Raw genomic sequence first — 23,687 nt, forward strand, 5'->3', positions numbered from 1 at the left:
CTAATGCCGCTTGGTTAGCTCTCAGTATTAAGAAGTAATTAGACTGACACTCATGGTGGCATATTTGATTCCTTCTCTACTGAAAAGGTTTAATGCTGTGCTTTATGAGGCAGAAGGATAAACAGAGGAACAGTGAGGCCATTGGATAATGCAGCTGTGCAGAGCTGCAGGATGAAGCAGTCAGCCATGGTAGCCTTCCAGCCATCCACTCAGGCAGTGTTGACCTTCGTTGCTTCTGTTTCTCTAAGAACATTTTCCTCTAAACCCTGTCTTGAAACTTTGAATGACCTTAAAGCCAAAAGAAAAAAACAAAACTTTCAAAAACCCAGACAAAATGTCCCAGGAGTCATAATTAATGGAGATCAGAGTTGTACTTAGTAAAATATCTTATCCACTTTCATTCTTTATCTACGTTTGAAAAGCTGTTCTAGCCTGAGCTCTACCATAAAGAAGCATCAGCTTAATTCAGCTTTTCCTGAATTTTCATGAAGGATGAAACAATCTTTAAAGTCTAAATTAGGGTTAATAAGCTGTTGCCAATCTTAAGTAGTCATTGGAGTACAATCTGGACAGGCTGGCAGTTTATCACAAGGCAACGCAGAGGCACACAGGACAAGCAGACAGACACAAAAGAATCACTTCTGAGGGGAATTTAGAGAGACCAATTTACCTAACATGCACAGTTTTGGACTGTGGGATGAAGCTTGTGTATCTGTACCTAATTTAGAAACATCAAACAACCTCAGAAAACCTTTTCTTTTCATTAAAATAATAATACTTATTTAAAAAAAAATAAAACAGAAACAGGTGAACTGGATTATTTTGTCTGACAAGAATAAAAACTCAAAATTGTCTTACTTGCTCTATTTTCACAGAACTGTGCAGAAGCTTACTCTATGAAAATCTGAATTATTATCTGAAATATTATTATGACGTTATTGCATCAAATTCTGAGATGTAAGATGAAGATCAAATCCATATTCTGGCTGCAACATATTATTTAACCTCTGTTATGAAATCAGTAGTCTTACTCTCAGCAAGAAAGAAAAGTAAAGATGTCTCCTTGTTTCTTTCTTTCTCAGTTGTCTTAAAGATAATGTTGGAAATGTTGAAATGGTGTCTGCTTACTGCCCCACAGAGCTGTGCACGTGTCAACATCTCAGAGGGTTCCTGTCCGGAGAGGATCATCACCATCACCGGCTCCACGGAGAGCGTTTTCAGAGCTTTCACCATGATCACGTACAAACTGGAGGAGGTTGGTGTGACACACTCAACATCTCCACAATTTACTGCTAATTTGAGAGAGATGAAAACAGCAGATCAATCATAATTTCAACCTTCTGAGGGAGATTTATGAAACAAATTGAGATAAGAGCAGAAAACACTTGCAGTGAGATGTTAGGATGTTGCCATAGTCATAATGGAGTAATAAATAAAGCTTGTGTTTGAAGTCTGGATGAAGTTCAAAGACAAATTTAACCACATGATAACAAGATATCACCTCATGAGCTTCACCTCAAGTTCTTCCCTTAATGTGTTCTTAAAGCTACCAATCACAGTCCAATGTAAAACATTAAAAGAAAAAAGTACTATTTCAATATTTCAAAGCATTTAATGTGCTTGCAGACGAGATTGTATTGTAAACTGTGTAGATGCTACTTTGTAGCATAAAATCTATATAAAATACACTAAAGTTTGTGATCGTCGTATGACAAAATGTAGAAAAAGTTTGTACATTTTATGTATGGCTGACAGATAATGACAGATAACTTTTGACTACCAAACCCATTAAGGTGAAACATTTTGGTTTCAGCCTAAAAAATAGTACCTGCAACTAATGTATAGCTGCTGATGCGAGGCGATTGCACATATCTGATCTAGGCTTCACAATCTGTAACATCCCCTGGTGATTGTCTAGCACAACGTTAATTAATTTAGTGGAATCTCCTCTCAGCTAAGGCCTCACAGCAAAGTCTGACAAGAAAACAGATGCTCAGGCCAACACCCCACAGTAAAAATACACACTGCAGGAGCACAGTGCAGTTTTCATTAAAGATCGTTCACATTCACCTCGTTTCATCCCTGAAACTCCTGAGTTTCCATGGCAATGCACTGGCCTACCCACTGTGTGCGGTTTCCACCGTATAGTTGGGTTATTGAATGGCTGACACCTTTCATTAAAAACAAAGGGAATAATTAGATTGTTTTTGAACTGATTATTAGATTTTTTTTTTCTGTCTCTATCACATCAGTGCAAGTTAATTTATGTCTTAGTTTGCTGTTAATTAACAATGTTTCAGTCATATTTTTGCAAATACTAATACTCAGTGATCAGAATCAACATGTGCCAGGTCAGGAATACAACACTTTTTAGTGTAACTTCGCTCTGAAAACTAAATATTGCAGAACTAAACAAATTTACACAAAAATGTCAAAATTTGCACAAAATGAGAGAACCCTAATTAGCCTCCTTAGACCGTTTATTAACATAAAGAATGATTTGCTAATTACACTTTAAGAAATGCATGTGTGGAGACCAGCTTTACTCCAGAAGAGGCTGTGAGAACTGCTGCCTTTGCTTTAGAGCCTTGTTTCAACATCACATTAAAAACGTATAGGAATGTTCGAGACTATTTAGATGTGGTGATTATATTTAGATCAAATCAGGAAAAGGATGCCCAGAGTCTGCGTGTTCCTCTTCTAATGAGATGAGACGTCAAGAGAGCTCGATCTGCCTCACTAAATATAGCCATGAAGCATGGAGACACAAAAGGCTCATCAAAATATCCCTTTCCACTTAAAGTTCACAGTTATCAGAATTATTGTGTGATTTATTTCATGAGTAAAATCCCCCACAGCTGCACATCCATAGCTGTTCCCCTGATGAGTTAAACTCTTTTAACAGCAAACTGACACCAATACCAACCACTGAAGAAATCCATTTTTGCTGGGATTTTGAAGGTGAGGCGGGACATTTGGTAACACTTTATTTGACGGGTTGTGAATAAGACTGTCATGACACCATCATAAACATGATATAATACCTGTCATGAAAATGTGTAAGGCTTCATGAATATTTATGAATATTTTTGGTGTCATAAAGTGTCATTTGGTAAATCATGACACTTTTAATACAAAGTTGACATTATTCAAAATGTCTTTGTTATGACAACTTGACATTAATCAAGAAATCACGATCTGACATAAATTTGTTATGAAAGTATTACTGATTAAACTTTAGCTTTAATAGCATAAAGCTACACATTTTTTAAAGTTTAATCAGTAATACTTTTATAACAAATGTATGTCAGATCATGATTTCTTGGTTAATGTCAAGTTGTCATAACAAAGACATTTTGAATAATGTCAACTTTGTATTAAAAGTATAAAAATATTAAAGTATTAAAAGTGTATTAAAAGTGTCATGATTTACTCTGACACTTTATGACAACAGTCATAAATATTCATGAAGACTTATGAATATTTAAGTCTAACTAGCTGAATAACACCTGTTCGTGACAGGTGTTATGTCATGTTTATGATGGTGTCATGATAGTCTTATTCACAACCTGTCAAATAAAGTGTTACCAAACATTTACATTTCAAATGTTGAAAGGGAAAATTCTTCATTAAATAAAATATTTAACTCAAATAGTAAGTACACAGCATGACTAATAAGTTTTTGTTTTCAACTATAAATGCAACAAAAACACATATACATTAACATTCTTCCAATTCTGTACATTGTAACTTTTAAATATTAACTTTAGATGGCTATTTCATCAGATAACCTTTAACATGTTAACAACTTCCTGTCAGCAAAAAATAAATGTTTTATATTTTGTGTCGAGAACCAGGTTATAGATGTAGTTGAATTGTTCACACTGTGCAGCTTCAGAAGGTGGGACACTTTAAGCTTTATAACTTTCATTTTTACCACAACTATGCATTTTAAAATATAAATCAAGCTTCAGATAATTAGACTGAATAAATATGCTCATATTTGTATCATAAAGAAAACTATAAAGCAATGTTTACAGTGTGTTACAACCACTCCCTTTAATATGTTAGACAAAGAGCAATACAAAGTAACAAGTAATCATGATATGGCACAAAAAAGGTCATAGTGCATTTGGATTCAGTTCCCTTTACAATGATGCCCCCAGAAAACTAAATGAAGTCATTTTGTCAGTGCATGAGAGGTTTGTTAATGAAAAAAACAGCATCATGAAGACCAAGGTTAGACATGGGTAAATCTTAAAACAAGATGGGTGATAAAACTATCTCCCCTTGTTGGAACATCTCACAGAAAACTGTTCTGTTATCTGAAAATAGACAGAAAGGCACAACTACCTCTACTAACAAGACCCACACCAAAACAAGCCAAGATGACCATGATTACTCTGGAGAAGCTGCAGAAATTCCCAGCGCAGTCATGCAGACGTCTAATCTAGCCTTTATAGAAGAGTGACAAGAAAAAAGCCAGTGTTGATAGAAAGTCTCTCTCTCAACATAAAAACACCTAACTGTTAGAAGTTAATGATATATCAAACTTAAATAATGAAAACTAAAGGTGTTATTATCTGTTATACTGGCCCTGTATGTATTTTGCATTGGTTCCATACCTAAATATCTAAAAATTCAGTTTCAGGCTGCATTTTTAACTTTGGTACAAACATGACAACGGCCATTATTTTAAGGTAAAGTGATGATATTATGTATCACTCTCAACTCTACCAAGATCAATGAGTGCATTTGCAAGACACTACAAATATTAATGTTTTCATTTGCTGAATGAAAACATGAAATAATGCAGAATTTGTTGCTCGCCGAAATAACTTTTGGCTCAACTCTGGATTTTTAGAGCCCTATATGTGGTTCATCTTTTACCTTGCTGCATCACCATGACAACTTGCACAGGTTATGTTTGTAGCATGAAGGAGCAACACAAATAAAAGCATCGCCTTCCAGCAAATCAATACTGCTGGAAAATAAGAGGTAAAAAATAAATCTGTGCTTTATGAGAGACTCATTTCTGTCTACCTGAATTAAACAGTAAGGAATTTTGAGAGTTTTTTTTTTTTTTACGAATACAATATTCACATCAACTAGCTGAAAGCTACAAGATCAAACACTCCCAGACTTCACAGTTTTATATCCTGTTTGTCATTTAATAATAGACAGCCGACAGGTGTATCTTCTCCATTTTTACTCCAAATTTTAACAAGGTATTTGGCCCAGAGATTTTTTTTTTTCTATCAAGCAATGAAAATTATACATTTTTGATAAAGAGATTTATAAAATTTTTACTGTAAGTTGCATGTAATTGCAGCATTCAGGTCTACTGGCAGTTGGTCTAGATGACTGAAAGCAGGAGGATAACTGCTGGTTCTAAAGAATTGCTGTCAGTTCACCAATTGAGCCCATTGATCAATAGGATTTAGAGTTGCCGGTCGGTGGTTCGCGGTCTGCTTTTTCAGCCTTTAAAATAAGCTATTAGCTGTCAGTCAGCCTGTCTCCGCACAATAAACAGGTGAACAATAATGGAAACAACAAATGATTTTCTACCCTTTGTTTCAATTAGATTTTTAACTAAGCCTCAGAACTAAATGCATAAGAAAATCAAAGTAGCAGTATGTACACATCACGATTTTAAACATACCATAAAATGCTCTGAAAACATATAAAACAGTGTTTACATATATATTTCTAATTCAGCTCTTTCAAACTGATCCTCCTGGATTCAGTATCAGGCTGCAGAAGTGAGCAGCACATTTTCCCCACAATCTTCTATGTGGTTACTGCTTTCTCTCTTGTATAGATTCCTGTGGTTTTATTCAACGTTTGAAATGTCATTAAAGACAACAGACAGGAGTGAAGAAGAGAAGCTAGACTCCTTCCCAGCCTCCTGGGAATGTCCCCTGTGACTGACAGTTTATGATTCAACCAGCATGGACACAACAGACTTTAGCTATAGTTTGAGGGTTGCTGCAAGAAATATATTCCTCTCATTTCTTGTTTTCGGCATTCCAATAATTATTTTTCCCTATCTTGTTTCGTCTCCCCCCGTAGGACCTGAATGCACTGGTGGCTAATGGCACCATAAGCTCCAAGCCACCAGTCACTCTTCGGTTGGTCATCCCTGCCAGCCAGTGCGGCTCACTCATTGGGAAGGGAGGCGCAAAGATAAAGGAGATCAGAGAGGTGAGAAATGAATCTATTTCAAAGAATATATAAAATATAAAAAGAGCAAATCTGCTTCTGGAAATGAGAGATGAAGGGTGTAGCGGCCTTCCTTTTCATTTTGTAGTTTCCTGGCTAAAGTCCTTCAAGCTTAGAGTCCCATCCAAATGAAGCAGTAAGCTATTAAAAAAAGTCCAGCTTTTACCCAGGTTGCCATAAAAAATAGTAAAAAGCAAATGAATGAATGCAGTTACGGGCTGTGTTATAGCAGTTTTTGCCCTGTTGTCTGAGAGTTATCTACCCCAGACCACTGAGGTTCTTCCCCAACTTCAAACCCCTGACTAAGTTGGATGATCTATAAATCAATATCTTGTCCTCGTTTATAAAGCTAAATTTGGTTTTATCTCTTTGCATTTACAAACTTAAATTCAACAAGTACAACAACTTTGAGTTATTGTGTCAAAGGCTAATAGCGAGATGGGAAAAAGCATCTAAGTATTCTGCCACTTACTAATGGAATGGACTCTAAAATCATCTACATTTGAAGATACCCACACATGTATGTATTAATACTTTATTGATTATTTAATTACTGTGGTATTTGTCATTGAACCCATTTTTAGCATTGATTACATTTACATTTTTAGACAATGCACATAAAATGTTTATGCCTGAGTTGTATTTGCAAATAGAATAGAATAAACTTGCTTAAAATCACAGCATTTTCTAAAACAGAAACTTGTCAGAAAAACACATAAAAGATAATGAAGTTGCACTTTTAATGTGTCTGTATTTGTATTTTCCTTTTAAACATACATAAGTTTTGTATTACTGCAAATGGGTTTGTTTTTTTAGCAACGTGTTTAGCTTTTAAATGTTGCTTTTAAGTTTTTTATTTTGTATAAATGAAGAATTCTTGAAAAGTAGAAAGACCATTCTGTAAATGCCAACAAAACTAATGTTTATTAACAACCTTTGCGGTTGGTCTCCTTCCAGGTAGGTTAAGAAACTTATTGTTATTGAATCCAGTCGAAGCAAAGTGAAGCGTCACGGCAGCGTGATCATGAATGGCCTTATCTCCTCAATCAAATTGTTCTTTGTATCCTGTAACATTTACAGAGCACAGGCGCTCAGATACAGGTGGCAGGGGATTTGCTGCCCAACTCTACTGAGCGAGGGGTTACGATATCTGGGAATCAGGACTCAGTAATCCAGTGCGTCAAACTCATCTGCACAGTAATCCTGGAGGTAGGAGGCACACGGTTCCTCTCTTTGCTGACATTTGTGAAAGTCTTCCTGCTGCAGCAGTGGGAAGGTAACGACTGCTGTTGACATGCAGGTTAGAATTTCACTCCACAGCTTCTAGCTCCACTGCTGCAGTAGTTCACATATTTCTCGTTGGTTGCATGACCTCTTTGTTATGCAATATTCCTATATGTGTGTTGCATTGATGCTGGCGCAGCCACAGTGAGAGTCCTTGTGTAGTGGGGGTCACACAGTTAGAAAAGAGCAAGCTTCTTTAATGTTAGGACTTGTACTGAAAAAAAGGACATCATATGGAGGGGGGAGGTCTGGCTCTGAGGTCAAAGCTTAAAGACAGAAGTTTGCTCACAAAAAATAAAATGGCCAGCAGCACATTTTGTGCACCTCTACAGACAACATCTCTCTTGAGAAAATTGACAGGGCAGAGAAAGAAAAAAAAAAAAAAAAAACAACCCCGGTTTTCTCAATGTGTGTTAATGGAAGTGCACAAGCGGCTTTTTGTTTTAGCGCTGCAGCTGGACCTGGCTGACTAATTACTAGTTTGAACCAGTTTTCTTCAAAGGCTTGTAACTTTCATTAGGATTCTGTACCAGCGGCATCTTGCTTTTGGCTCCCAAGATTTAAATTATGCAAAGTTATACAAAGATTTTATGACTGTTCTACATTTTCAACTCAAAGGCGCATCATCAACACTGCAGGATAAGAGGCCTTATAAGATGCAGACTATCATATATGCTTTGTAATCTGTTTTTCTTATCAGCGTTTGAATAATTTTATCTTGAAATAACTCTGTGTCAGTGGAAGCTTAATCCAAGCAAAAGGCAAGCCCGTCCACAACCTCGGTGTGTGTCACATAATAAAATACAACTATTATCAACATATGACATTTATTCTTGTAGTTTATTGCAAATTTATTTTTGCTGATTTAATTACAAAAGTTAAACTCAGACAAAGACTCTAGTTGGGAAAGCCTGTTGGAAAATTAAATCAAGAGGGAAGCATGACGAGCTCAAAAATAAATTACATTCTGAGGTTTCAATTTCTGTAAGCCATAATCATGAACTTTCTGAATTGAGTTAATGAAATAAATACATTTCTCTAAATTATATAATTTTAGATGTATTTGTACATAGTCAATGTAAAACAAAACTAAACAAAAAAAAAGAATATAAACAAATACAGGAAACATTGCTAATATTTTAAGGCTTGTCTTTATTTTGTTCTTTTAGAATGATTATTTTTATCAATCAATGATTTAATGAGGTTCATGTTTAGAGTATAACTTTATGTTCCCTTTGGTAAAGGTTTCAGCCTCTGGTTATTTGTTTTCTCTCCTCAGTCTCCACCTAAAGGTGCCACCATCCCCTACCGACCGAGTCCCTCACCAGCTGCTCTCCTTATTGCAGGGAACCAGGTAAGAAATTGAAATATTAAAACTGGTTTTAGGATGGCTTCAGACTGTAGTTTTACAAAACGTGTGAGCTGCATACTTCCTGAATAGAGGAAATAATGCAGAAAGAAATAGAATTATCAGTAAAATAAATTTGACTTTTAAATGATTACTTCTGTTTCATTTCATATTAAGAGGTTATGAGTCATAGCTAAAATAAATTATAAGGAGATTTGTTTCTTCTTATGAGGTTAATTAAATTAACGTATTTTAATTTAATGAAAATTTGTTGACTTTCTTGTTATCAAAGTATTTCACCAAAATGAAAAATTCCTCATCGTGACAGAGGAAACTAGAAAATTACCAGTAAGTTATTAGTTGACTTTTCAAGTTGTCCACCAACACACCAACAAATGTCTGCTACAAAAAAAAAAACTACAGAGGACAAGGAACTAAAATAACTGCCACCATAAATCAGCTTAAGTGTTTTCATCTATGAGGCATAAGTTATTTCTATTTTAAGTTCCATTTGCAGTTATGTGCTCTACGCTTTTAAGAAAGAAAGAAGGAAAGAGAGAAAGAAACAAACAAACAAAGGAAGAAAGAAAGAAATACTTTAAAAGACTAACTTTTAAAAGTTATGGCATCTTTTTGTCTTTCTTTGGATTTGTTTATTGTTTAGCAAATTATCTGCTTATTACTGTGGAAATCCATGATAACTACTTGGAAATAAAAATCTGCATTTCAACATTATTTTTCTTATTTAATTATATCAGAAAAAAAAAACACAAATACAATAAATCTCATGGTGGATTGTTGTGATGTATCAAGGTACGGTCAGGGTTGTTTGTGGCAGTAAAACATAGCAAACACGAAAAGCATTTCCAATACTGAGGGTCTGGACCTTTGACTATTGAGAAACAATAACTTGCTGGAGGTGTGGACTCTGAAGAAGTTTTAAATTGTTCCTAGCCGCTAACATTTGACTGTGACATACAGTATGTAATGTGCCAGCTTGATGCTATGAAGCTTACTGGAAATTGCGTGTACTGCAAACAACCATCCCCCACTGCGAAGAGAGAAGTGCTGAGTTGAACGAAGCGGTCGTTAATGTCAATGTGATATTTGGAAGCGTGGCCAACATAGACTGAACGGCTTTGTTCAATTCGCCTGCTGTCATGGCAAACTGCTTTGTTCAATTCGCCTGCTGATTTGACCCATTGAAATTCAAGCAGATAAATTGAATTCAATGGGCGAAATCCCAGATGTAGCACTGAAGGGAGATAAGAATCGAGTGGAATTGTGTAGGAAGGCAATGACCAGGCTGAGTTTTTCCTAAAATTCCTACAGAATCCTTGGAGGTGGCACTTGCATGGTCCATTTTTTTCTTTTTCATCTGTTTTTTTGCTACCCCTGCTGTAAAGACAAGAATCCTATTGAAGGTCACTGGTGGGGGCCTGAGTGGATTTTTCATGTGTAAAATGACTGGAGCTCTAAAGATGCTGTTGTTTGAGAAGGGGCAGATACCCTCAGACCACCTTCCCCCCGCTCCCTCCCTGTGGAGCGAATCACAAGATTAGCAAGTGAGGCTGGAGGCCTGCCGGCTCCTCTGGCTGTAGCAGCAGCCAGATATTCTGCATAGCTGTCAGCAGTTCTGACACTGTTTGTGCTGCTTCAGACTCGAGTCAATTTACAGAATGGCTCTGTGTTTTTGATATTCCTCATAATAGGCAATAAAATTAAACCCGGGGCATGGGGCCGGTCACCGAGAGGAGGCTTTAATGAAAGCTGTGCCGTGATAAGGATGCATAAATCTCTGAGGGAAATGAAATAGGGTGGGAAAGGGTCTATGGAATGAGTCATAGTCCATAAGCCTGTTACGTGTGTAAAAGTGTCAGAAATGCAGGCTTGAGAGGCTATCGTGGACCAAATTTGATCTGTGGCAACAGCTAAAAATAAACTAAACATTTTAAGCTTCTATTTATTATTCTCACATCATATGTCGTTCTCAAACTTGTGGCTAGTATGCACAGATTTACTTCCACCCACTTGCACTCCAAGCTAAAATATTTGCAGTGTTGCAGGCATGACAATATGGTAACCTACACATTGGAGTGCAAAAGTATTTATTCCCCTGAACGTCTTCACTTTTTGTGAAATTAGATCCAGAAAGCTTAATGTGCTATAATGGGATTTAATGTTATAGACCAAAACAAAGTGGCACACAACTGTGAAGTGGAAGAAAAATAAATGTGCAGAGAATTTGTGTTTTAGTCCCTTTCACCCTGACACCCCAATAGGATCAAAGGCCTTCAGAGTCCAAAATTAAATCTCAGTGAATTACAGCTGCTTTACACAATATTAGAGAACAAACAGCATAATGAAGACCAAGAAACATAGCAGGCAGATCAGGGGAAATCTTTGGAGCAGACTAAAACTGGGTCAGTTTGTTGAACATTACAAGCTTTACATTCTTCACTGAACACTATTTAATCCATCATCAGAAAATATTAAATGTACGACACAACTGCAAACTTAACAGGGCAAACTGTCTTCCACCTAAACAGAAAAAGGAGATTAACCCAGAGAAGCAGCCAAAACAACCATGTTAACTGCAGAGGAGCTTCAGAAATTCACACCACGGGTGGAAGAAAACTGACAGAACAACCATCAGCCATGCACTCAACTATTCTGGCCTTAATGGAAGAGCAGCAAGAAGAAAAAAAAACTATGTCAAGACCTGTTTGCATTTTGCAAAAAAAACAATATTCCAGCAACATAGAACATTAAACAAATTAGCAAAATTCAACTTGTGTGAATACTTTAGCATGGAGTTGAAATCTCTTTTTGCCTCCCTCATTTGTTTCTGTGTCTTTTTAGGTTTTTGACGCATCAGAATTCGCCCCCCACCCTCTCTATTCAGTCACCCAGGGTGGTCTGGACCTCCAACAGGTAAGTGGACTGATCCCTGATGTGCAGTCTGTGTAAAATGTAATATTCTCCTTAAAATCTCTTGAATAAACCCGTCGCTGTGGGAGTCAGCTTGTTTCAAGCACTAGTCTTTAAACTCCCCTGTAGAGCGGAGGAATGAGTGTTAGCTCTGTGAGGATCTGAGTGATGATAGAGAGCACGGCTTGTGCTGTAGGTGCACAGAAACACAGTCCAACATGCGGTATGAGGCATTAAAACCAACAGCTGAGCGTAAAGCTGCAGCTATTGTTCTTGCCTTTCATAGGAGCTATAAGCAGTGCTGAAACCTGATGCCATTGCGCACCACCACCGCAGATCCACCATGTCTTTTTTTGTCCCGCCAAGCTGTACACCACAAACATTTCGGCTTTAGGAATATTCGTCCCATGACAGCAGAGGAAGGTGCTGTTATATTATCAGCATGGAAAGGGCAGCCTCTAGCTGAGGATAGTAAGATCTAAACGTTCAACACATTAAGTGGGTTTGTAAATTCTAACAATATTTCATAAATTTACACTGTTTCTGATCTTCTGGAGTTAGACGCAGCTCTGATGCATTGATACAGTTCAAGGATGAGCTCTCCTCTCCCATTTATGACCATATAGGATGGACTGGTAATAGATTCCAGACTGCTGGCGTCAGACAAAATTGAGTTAAGCTAAGTGCTGTCTGGTAGGGCCATAACTGTAATGAGGGAGGGCTATAAAGACACCCCCTTAATTATTCAGATGGATAGATACATCCATAGATCCATGTTTTACTTTTCAGCTGTTGGGTGGTCTCTTGAGTTTTGAGGCTTCAGCTATTGTTTTCCGCAGTTCACCTTTTATTCAGAAATTTCTACCTAAAGGTATCATTTTGCTTTCTCAGCAATAAAATCTGTCTGTAATCACTTGTCAATGATCAAGTGCAACTTTAATGCTTCTGTAGCAATGTAGCCCTTAGAAGCAGAGTTCATTAAGTAGATCCTGAGACATTATCACCATATAACCACAGACAACTAAGGATGTCATTCTGCCTTCCCTGAATGTTTCAAGGCGATTCACTAAAAGAACAACAAAGATGATTTAAATTAAACATGACTTTATGCACAAATGTTGCAGTATTTTATTATTTAAATATCACAACTTGAGTAAGATGGCTAAAGAAATCTTGCTAATGCTGATCAGCAAGATTGCTATTTATTACAAATTCAATTCACTGCTAACAATTAGCATTGGTGCTGTAAGGCATACAAATCAAGACTGAGCTTGACTGGAATAGGAACTCACAATGGAACACCATTACATAATCAATCATCTTACAATAAATGTGCACGTTTTCGAGAGGTCTGTTTAACCTGGCTCAAATACAAGACCAGAAATTTGACATTATTATATTATTTGACTGATGAATTCATTGTCTTCAATTCACTGCTAGCAATGAATTTTATTTTAATAAAATTTCTTCCCCCTTGACATCTTTGTTTTCTCCCGCAAGAATTTTGAAATATTTCGCTTTTATCAACTAAAGATTATCTTCTCAGCAATGCGCAACATTTTGCTGACCCTAAAAAAAGACGTTTCGAAGGAGTTTTTGTATGACTCTCAGTCAGTACAACATGAAGCCAAACACACAGTGAATCTACAGTACTGTTTCAGCTGCTTTTCTGCCATTTCATCCGGCTGTGCAGCTTTATCTGATTCAGTGAACAACCTGCATCATGTGCCAAAAACCACTCCAGACTCCAGATTTATTCTGCTCTTTGGGAAAGCACTTTGGATGTTCTTTGGATTTCTTTTTTGGAGTTTTAATAATAATCTGCCGCAAACTTTGAGCAAAATTGTCTCACTGTGCTATCAAGGCAATCGTCTGACCTTAGTACTTATTTTATAATGTTGAGGACAAGCTGAATCAGAACATAGAGTTATGTGATTTTCTTGACGTTCATTGAAAATGTTAGTTTTTAGGATATTTTTTCTGATCCTTTTCAATAGTTTTGTTGCTATGATATAAATAGTCGGTGTTCAGCCATTTCTTGTTCATTTGTTTAATAAGGCTAGAACCTGCATTGATAAAATATATGCTATGCATATTGCGTAATATATATTTTTCAATAAATATTTAAAAACATATTGACTGTAATCTTTTTGTAACGTTATGCTTGTTTCAAACAGATAACTGGCAATTTAGTGTTGCCAGTTATCAAAACCAGGAAAGCACATAATGATAATCATGTTTAGCATAGCATAACTAAACATTATTAGTGTTAGGACACACTAACTGCAATTCAGTACACATATGATTTTGGTCCAGTTACAATAGGAGAACCAAGAGCAAAATATAAAGCAAAAGCTTGAGTCTCACTCCAGGAGAGTGGGATTTGGATATTGAACATGAATCAATTTCAAAGGTTTCTTTCTTCTATAGTACATTGAAAATGCACATATTAATCAATGAGACACTGTCGGGTTCACCAGGTTTGAAATATTTATGCTTTTGGATGTTTAGTAATATACTAAACTCTTTATAGCAATAAGGACAGTTATGTTTGTGTAGCACGAAGCTCTTAAAAATGTAATAATCTCAATATTCTGTCCATTTGCATGACATTGTGTTATCAGGCACACAGTTCATTACAAATAACCATTTCCTTTATTTTAATATGGATTTCAGTAAAAGAGGTGGGGAAAATTTATTTATTACTTCAGATTAGGTAATTGGAGTTAAAGCATGGTGAAAAAAATACATTTGGATAGTTTTTTTCGACCCATCTTTGCAGTGATGGTACATCATTCACCACAGTGGATTATTATTATTGTGTGTAATATTTGACATTTAAGGTGCATTTATTTTATAACATAGTTGTAGTAGAACTGGATCAAAAGATCCAATAATATATTTTTTCAGTGCAACCATAAACCCATCATTGTTGGAATAAGCTCTAGACCCAATATAGAAATGTCTCTATTCATATGTGTAGATTGTCCAGGAAAACAGAAAACTGCAGACAGAGCAGTTCTTAATAAAACTTTAATAAGCTATTTTTAATGCTGCTGGCAACACAACTCCGATACTATTGACCTCTATCGTGGCAACAGCTCTGAAAAATACACAGAAAGGACATTTCCACACTGGGTCAAACCAAAGCTAACAGTTGTGTCTGAATCAATCAATGAACACAAAAATGAATTTATACTTTAGATTTATCCGATGATTGTTTCTTTTTAGTGGAAATGCAGCCATCTGTTTCTTTTTCTGCTCTATGTTATTTAGCTAAAACAGCTTGTATGCACAGAGAAGCACTTTCATTAGGAAGCTGCAAATTTATTGCCTGTGTGACGTTTTTACTGCTATAATTTGACTGATGCAGAATGCTCTGTTACAGGCCTACACCTTGCAAAATCAATATGGCATTCCACATTCAGAGGTATGGCTGCTTCTAGGAGAATTGTGATTTAACTAGACATGGGCCAGTTATGGTAACAAGTTATACAGAGGTTTTAAAATGTTGAGTTTCAAAACTGCTCCTATTGTCCTATCATTGCTGCATATTTAGGTCCTTTGACTAAGATTTTAGAGAACGTACTGGAAGGCATGCTGTAGAGTACTGCAATGCTGACCCTCAATTCTCTGCTGGTGGTCAGCAAATTGAAGAAACTTAATCTCATACTACACTGCATTGTCCGCAATGTGATATCTATTCTTCTAATAATTATCTGACCACTAGAGGCCACTTCTAGATTACACATATTTAATTTCCAGATGGTCAGTTGATGTTTAAATATGAAACGTGAAAAAGCACATCCTGCCATCCTGTTCTGTCACAGCTGACCACTGAATTCCACACTCCTCATCCTAATGCATACACACTATTCAGAGTGCATCAAATGCAACACCTATAGATTAAAGACGTGACAGAACTTGATGTTCCACAAATTGTCCATTTCATCACATTTAGACCTGAATTGTTTTCAGTGTACTAGCAAACGTAGGAGGGCGGGGAAGAATGTGACAGCTGCTTCATAAGCAGTGTGTTATATAATCTCTGCAGCAGTAGGAATAATTGTTGCTACTCCCTTTTGAATCTATAGCTAATTAGATCATGTAATTCATGTTTTACAGGAACAATGAAAACATACTTTTAGCCAAGGAATCTAACTGTGAGAGTATCACAATGGCCCATGTCTAAATTTTATACAACCTGTTGAGTTTGTGGTTCACATGTCTCTGGTACAAGTTCTTCTTCTTTGTTTTCCAGCTGGCCAAGCTGCACCAGCTGTCCATGCAGCAAGGCCTGAGTCCCATTGCCCAGCCTGCCTCGACAATCATGCCTGGTATCTGTTATTAGTCAGGACTTCTCTTGATTGTGCTCCATTGCTCTGACACGTCCCCCACTGTAACCATATGTGGCTTTTTAACCTGCCCACAGTTATGGGAGGTAAAGGACGGCTGTTATTAGCCGAGCTGATTTGGAGCCTTGTCAGTTTGCCAGGAGGGGACAAGGCTTCGTAGCTATCTTGAACCCGACAGCCTGACTGAGAAAGTATTACGTGTAATGATATGTTCTGCAGTGTCAAAGAACTGGGAGGGGGGGGAGTGGCGCCGTGTTAAACATGGTACCATTACAATGGAAATGGCTGTATCTGCAAGTTTACCACTGATAAAGTTTTTTGCAGCACATCAGGGGTGGATTGTGCAGCTATGCAAATTAAGGGAGCTCAATTTTTCTGTAAAACCTCTGATATGTTGGTTTTATTCTCTGAATGCTTATATGTTCTCTCTCTCAGGTTTGGACTCAAACTCTCAAACATCTCAGGAGCTTCTTATTCCCAATGATGTAAGAGAAATCCACTTGTTTTTTTAAGTGTTTGTATTTCCACATCCAGTCCTCATCTCACATTCACACAGCTCTGCAGCAGGTGATGAGATGCAACCACGAAGATGCTGCAGTGTGACTTCAAAAGAGATAAAAGCAATGTGGGCAACTCACTAATTATCCCCTCATATCCTAACCTCGGACTACGTCAAGGTTAAAAGGATTTTTGAGCCGATATGGATCCATTTTTGCATTGTTGTGCGGGCTGCACTTGCAGTGTCTTAGACTCACTCCCATGAGTGATCAGTAAAATCCTCTCATGTTTCCTGACCTACTTAGAAGCTGTCTGCTGTCAAAAGAGCCAATAAGAAAACAGAAAGAGAAAGATCCGTTCCCTCTTCACTTGCTCAGCCTCCGCTTGGGTTTGATGAGCAGACTCTCTGATCTCAGAGCAAAAATCACAATGAAATAATCAGTCGGGCGTTAGGCGTGGCTGCTTCGATGTCAGTTCTGCCGTTACATAGCTGCATCCTGCAAACAATAAGAGAAGTAAATACTGCAATGAATTCTATGAATATTTATCACTCATATCCTCAGAACAGCTGAATTGAAAAGCTGCAGAGTATGTTAAACAATATGGTCTGTGTTTATAGTGTCTTGCAAAAGTATTCCAAGCCACTGAGCTTTTTTCACATTTTATCACACTGAGCTCAAAAGTCTCAAAATGTATTCTATTGAGATTTTATGTGGTTGACCAACACAGTAGTGGATAATTGTGAATAGAACAGGAAAGGATTCATGGCTTTCATTATTTTTTGCAAACAAATATCAAATATCTAGTGCATTTCATTCAGCATGCTGGAATCAGATATTAATCTTTTGGGGAATATCTCTAGCAGCTTGTTTTGCCCATTTTTCTTCCTTGGAAAATTGCTCTGTTTCGGTCAGATTGCATGGCGAGTGCCTGTGAACATTGATTCTCTACTGGATTTGGATCTAACATATGAATATGCTTTGATTTAAGTTATCCCATTGTAGCACTGACTGTACATTTGGTGGTGTTGTCCTGCTGAAAGGCAAACCTCCACTCCAGTCTCAAGTGTTTTCTAAACTCCAAACATTTTTCTTCCAAGATTGTCTTACAGTTTTCCCCATCCATCCTCCCACCAACTGTGACACTTCCTTGTCTTTCATGAAGAAAAGCCTCCCCAGAACTTGATGCTGCCATTGTCTTATTTGAGGGTTTTGAGTAGATAGTGAGGGGGCAGGGATTTGTTTGCTGCATGTATTCCAAAAAAATAAGAAAATTATAAAAGCATTTGTCTGACCAGAGCTCTGTTCGCTCTGTCTTTCACTTTTGGCTTGTGGCAAACTAAGATGAAGACAGCTTTCTTTAAACCATGAGGTTCTTCTTGCCACTCTTCCGTAAAGAGTGGCAAGAGTGGTCTTTTAGACAGATTCTCCCACCTGAGCTGTGGCCTTGTACATCTCATGTAGAGTGACTGATTAAGGCTCTTCTTGCACAACCTGTCAGTCTGTGCAAGATATCTATCTATCTATCTATCTATCTAGATAGATATCTAGATATATATCTATTTGTTGCTAGGTATGCAGTCATGCTGCACTCCTTTCACTTTTAGCTACTCGACTGAGCAATTCTCTGTTAGATGTTTAAAAATTGAATATTGGCTTATATCCTTACCCTGTTTTAAACTTCTCTAGAACATTATTCATGATTTGTCTGCAGTGATCCTTTTGTCTTCATGAAACTGTTTGTTTACTAATCTTGTCCTTCATGGAACACTTGGACTCTTTCTACTAAATATTTGACTTCTGTAGGTATCTGTACTGGATTTTATTTATGGGTACCATATTAGGGGCCTGAGTATGTGTGCAGCTTTGTCTTGCCCTATTGAATAAAGTCCTGTTGAAGATTGTGAGATAATGTAAAAAAATGTTAAAATTTTTTTACATTAATCTCACTTTCAAAGTTTCATGATGGGCTATCAATACTTTTGCATGGCCTTGTGTTTACACTATTGTGTAGGTTTATGACATTATTTAGCAGGAGCAATGACAAATCAGCAACGGACATAATTTACGCCAAAGACAGAAAACATAAATAAAAATAGAACCATTGTTTTCAATTTCTGGATAGTGTGTAGGATATAGCTAGATGCCTTAATCATTTCTAAATAACCAGCAGGTCCCTCGTTACCGCCTCCCCTCCCCAAAGAAACCCCCACATGCCGAACAACACAATGTACCAGAGGACCGAGGGAGTCCAGCGCGGTACGTGACAGGGACAGCTGTGAGCTCCAGCCATTGTTCCAGAAGAGAGGACTTACAGCCGTGACTGACCCTCCTCGGCCCGCCGTAAAATCCCCGCTCCCCCATCCTCCTCAGGGCCGCACAAACCCACTCTGTGATCGCACACTGAAGCCCTGAAGGAGGCTTACATGTGTGCACACACACACACATACAAGCAGGCTCACAGATGCTCTCAGAAACTGCTTACACCCAGTCAGCATTGTGCTGCTGTGTCTCTGCGGAAGAGGGGAGATTTAGCAGGAAGAAAAATGGTTGCACCCGTCGCCACCCCATCCTTCTTTCTGTGTCCTTTTTAAATGAATGTCTCAGCAGGAACTCATCGATATATAGGCCACAAGTAGTCCAGAGGCACCGTGCGGCGTCGCTTTTAACGAATGCAATCATCTGTGAAATCACACCTGCGTATATTTAGATTTTCTTTTTCTCAGGTTGTTCATAGAGAAATGATAACAGTATGAGGTCATGAACACCGAAGCAGGCAAGCTGATGACAGCTGTATGCTATTGATAGCCAGTAGAGATTGTTGCTCTCAGTTAGGAAGAGGCTTTATCAGCTATATATGGTCTGTGGCGACCATTGTCTGTAGTGTGGCTCTTTGGGCTGGCTGCTCTCTATTCACCCCCCATCTGAATGAGCCAATAATAGCCAGGCAAAGTCGCTCTGACAGATTTTGGACCACGGCGCGTACTTGTCAGGAAAGAAATGAGAAACACAGACAGAAGAAGTCCAGAGTTTGTGTGTTACACGTCAAGGTAAAGTCAATTTTCAGTAAACATCAGCAGCTGTTAAACTTGCCACACACTCATCCTACAAGCATTTCATCACTGTCTGCCTCAGTTGCTGTATATTTGGCTACATAAACTCTGCTGCTTGAGCACCTGACACCTGCACTTGAGTTCATACGTAGCCGCTAACTCCTCTCCCGCTAAATATCCATTGTCACTAAACAGCCTGGGGTCCAGGTGGGGATGACTAAAGCAGAACAAAAGTAATAACGTTTTTTGGGACGCAAGAGAAGGTCTGGTCGTTGTCTCTTCTGCTTCCAGCAGAGAGAACGCTCAGGCCGACGGGAACAGGAATGTATGTTATGCATTTGAGCTATTTTCCCATTATGTTTTTCCATTAGTGCAGAGATGCATCAAGCTAGTGTTTGTTTGGGAAGTGATTGGTTTGGGAAGCCGTCACCACTCTGAGGAATCAATAACCTTTTAGCTGCTCAGATTAATGAGAGGCAAATGTGCCTCATCCTGTCTCCTTTACCGTTATTACGCAGTAGCAATTAAGCAAGACCCCGGCAGGGTAGAAACGTGCATTTGACATTCATGATGGATGGCCAAACAACTATAGAGCAGCAACCTAACTGCAATATTTGAATTTGTCAGCATCAGATCAGCCAAACAGAACTCTGGGTTTTCCATGGCTCGCTGTTTTTGTTAACAGTAACTATGAGCATGTTTCAGTCAGAAAGTTTTGTTGCTGTAGTAATTCATCTATTTATAATTTGAATTTTTGCCCAACTTCTTGGCTATTTTGGTTTTTAAGATATTTGAAGATAAACACAGTCCAAAAGGATAGAGCATCCAATACATCATATTTTACTCAAGTAAATAGTCATCCAAAAATTCATTGAACTTAAAGTAAAAACATATTTGATTTTTTTTAAAAAGCAGAAACAAGAGCCCCTTGGAATTGTCATAACTTTCCCCCCTTATACGGCGCCCCTGTGTAAGGTTATTATTAACCCTGCAAACTGATTGACCTTTGACCTCTGCAGCTGATTGGCTCAATCATCGGCCGTCAAGGAACCAAGATCAACGAGATCCGGCAGGTGTCAGGAGCTCAGATTAAAATTGGCAGCCAGCTGGATGGAACAAGCGACCGCCATGTCACCATCACAGGAACACCAGTCAGCATCAACCTGGCCCAGTACCTCATTACCTCCTGGTAAGACCCAGAGATACGAAAAAGTCATCTAATGAGTTGCCACAGGACGAGCACACTGGCTGGCTTGAGAGGGTCAGAAGTCATAAGTATTAATGAGGTGCCGCCTTCTGCTGCTCGTGATGTTGCGAAAGGCAGTGAAGAAAACCTGAATTGGGTTGTGGTGACATATTTTTTGTAATGTAGTATTATATTTTAGAACATAGCTTCAAATCACACTCATTTTGAATTTTGCGCACAACACAAAATACTTGCAAACAGGATTTGTTCATTTAAGGAAAGTGAAAAAATGAGAAAAAATTACAAATTAAAACTTTTTTTGGTAACATTTAATAATCTTAACTAAAACATTTAGTCTGATTTGATGTCTCACCACGAGAGAGTAACACTTTATTTGACGGGTTGTGAATAAAACTGTCATGACACCGTCATAAACATGATATAACACCTGTCATGAACATGAGTAAGTCTTCATGAATATTTATGACTGTTGTCATAAAGTGTCATTCGGTAAATCATGACACTTTTAATACAAAGTTGACATTATTCAAAATGTCTTTGTTATGACAACTTGACATTAACCAAGAAATCATGATCTGACGTAAATTTGTTGTAAAAATATTACTGATTAAACTTTAGTTTTAATAACATAAAGCTACATAATTTTTAAAGTTGTCATAACAAAGACATTTTGAATAATGTCAACTTTGTATTAAATGTGTCATGATTTACCGGATGACACTTTATAACAAACAGTCATAAATGTTCATGAAGACTTACTCATGTTCGTGACAGGTGTTATATCATGTTTATGACGGTGTAATGACTGTCTTATTCACAACCCGTCAAATAAAGTGTTACTCTCTCGTGGTGAGACATCAAATCAGACTAAATGTTTTAGTTAAGATTATTAAATGTAATTCTGTTTGCTAAATGCCAGAATAATGGAGAAAGGAGGAATGTTTTAATCTTTCTCATCATATTCACAAGGTCACATAGATTTTCTAGGTTTTTGCATGACAATACTGTAAACGTTATCAACTAGAATGAGTACAAATATGACATAACTTAGCTTTTACAAATGACTTTGCTCTGACAAAACTTTTGCTTTTGCTGGTTTAAGTTTATTTTTGTTAACAAAAACTGAGACGAAGCAGAATGCTATCTACTGCTAAGATACTGACTGAGAATACCATCTATGCTGGAACCATAACGCACATCTGCTCTGCCTTTAAATGCAGAATAGTGATACAGCTCAATCCAATAATCCATTTCCCCATCTTTATGTCTCTTTATTCTTACCGTCTCAGTTTAGAGACAGCGAAATCCACGGCCCAAGCAGCCACCATGGCCTCTCCAGTTGACCTCAACATGGCCTTCACCCAGCCCACCTCCCCCACCGCCTCTCCTGCACCCACTCTGGCCGCTGTCAGCACGCTGACCCCCACTCACATGCTGGGCACCCCATACGGTGCCGTGCCGCTCTCTGGCCTCCTGGGGATGAAATCCGTCCCCTTTCTGACTCTGTCTGGCCCCGCCCCCACTGTGGCCGCCACCGCGGCACCCACTCACACCACCCTTGCCGCCTACACCGCCAAGATCTCCTCAGCAAACTGCATCAAAAAGCCAGAGAGACAGAAGTTTGCTCCTTACTGACAAGAGTCGGCTGAAAGACAGCTGCAGTGCTCCTCCACAGAAAAAACGCCTGATGTAGCCATATCCACCTGAAGAGATCCTCCGGATTTTAACTCCATGATGCAGCAATGGAGAGCATTGGAGGATGCCATTAAAGGTTTATTTACAATTATAATTTGTCATTTTTTCGTGAATTTATGGACTGGTTTCATCATTGCCTCATTAGTGTTATTGATCATTTTGGGGAAAAGAAAAGAAAAAAAAAAAACTCACCACAAGGACACGTGTTTAAAAGGTTTACATGTGCACCTCAAGTAAAAAATATCAGCAAAGTATTTATCCTTCAATAAATTTGTAAATTGTAATCAGAATCAAATTACTGTCTACTGTTTGATGCTTTTATACAATGTCTGTTTGCCTCCAGAGGTTTTTAAAAAAAATTGTAAATGTCCCAGGGTGTCTTTTTTTTATATATATAATTTCTGCTCTGGTACTGTACTTTACTTCGGTGTTATGTCTGTTTTGTTGGATTTCACTTTGAACGTAAAACTTGGCTAATCTTTATTTATTAGTATTGTTTCATTTATTAAAAGTCTTTTTTTTCTGATACGTCAGGTGCATCTGTCTCCAAATTCATTCAAGTAGGCGATCCTATTTCAGAATAAATGCAATAGAGTATATTTTAGGAAACAGAGGATGCAAGATCAGATTTGAGGTTGCTCAGTTTGTTGTTTTTGCTGACAAACACATGAGAGGGGCTTTTCATCATGGGGCTCGCATGCCCCTAACAATGACTGCAGAATAAACACCAAAACAGAAAATATCTCAGCCGCCTTGATATTAATGTACGAATGCTCAGAATCCTCTTTTATGTGCAACTCGCTCTTCAGGTCCCTTAGGACAAAATATAGTCAGAGTCCAAGGCAGAGGAGTTTTCAAGCAAAAAAAAAAAAAAAAAGCACAATCCAAGACAGAGAAATGAGGGAGGGGGGGAACATTGCTGCTGTAAACATGAAGTATCTGCATGTGCTGCAGCAACATAATCCTCAGGAGAAGGAACTGGCTGCCTTTTATCCGAACTCTCCCTTTCTTCTTTTTCTTCTTGTGCCTGCATCACAAATGTATGAAACACTGGGGTTACAATCCTTGCTTGACCAAAAAACACACACATCTTGG

The 23,687-nt window shown here is 37.9% G+C and overlaps 1 protein-coding gene across 1 annotated transcript in view; it reads left to right on the top strand.

The window, feature by feature from the left end:
- Nucleotides 1-23,120, top strand: part of LOC114145307 (poly(rC)-binding protein 4-like) — a 42,980-nt gene extending 19,860 nt beyond the window's left edge. Inside the window, exons 5-14 of the mRNA XM_028018811.1 lie at nucleotides 1,139-1,255; nucleotides 6,073-6,204; nucleotides 7,303-7,431; nucleotides 8,786-8,860; nucleotides 11,717-11,788; nucleotides 15,174-15,215; nucleotides 16,047-16,122; nucleotides 16,576-16,625; nucleotides 20,710-20,879; nucleotides 22,187-23,120. Coding sequence (XP_027874612.1) covers nucleotides 1,139-1,255; nucleotides 6,073-6,204; nucleotides 7,303-7,431; nucleotides 8,786-8,860; nucleotides 11,717-11,788; nucleotides 15,174-15,215; nucleotides 16,047-16,122; nucleotides 16,576-16,625; nucleotides 20,710-20,879; nucleotides 22,187-22,532 — 1,209 coding nt within the window. The 3' untranslated portion in view covers nucleotides 22,533-23,120. The remainder of the gene's footprint in view (nucleotides 1-1,138; nucleotides 1,256-6,072; nucleotides 6,205-7,302; nucleotides 7,432-8,785; nucleotides 8,861-11,716; nucleotides 11,789-15,173; nucleotides 15,216-16,046; nucleotides 16,123-16,575; nucleotides 16,626-20,709; nucleotides 20,880-22,186) is intronic.
- The last annotated feature ends 567 nt before the right edge of the window (nucleotides 23,121-23,687 follow it).

This window comes from Xiphophorus couchianus, chromosome 1 (genome assembly GCF_001444195.1).
Source record: "Xiphophorus couchianus chromosome 1, X_couchianus-1.0, whole genome shotgun sequence".
NCBI lineage: Eukaryota > Metazoa > Chordata > Actinopteri > Cyprinodontiformes > Poeciliidae > Xiphophorus > Xiphophorus couchianus.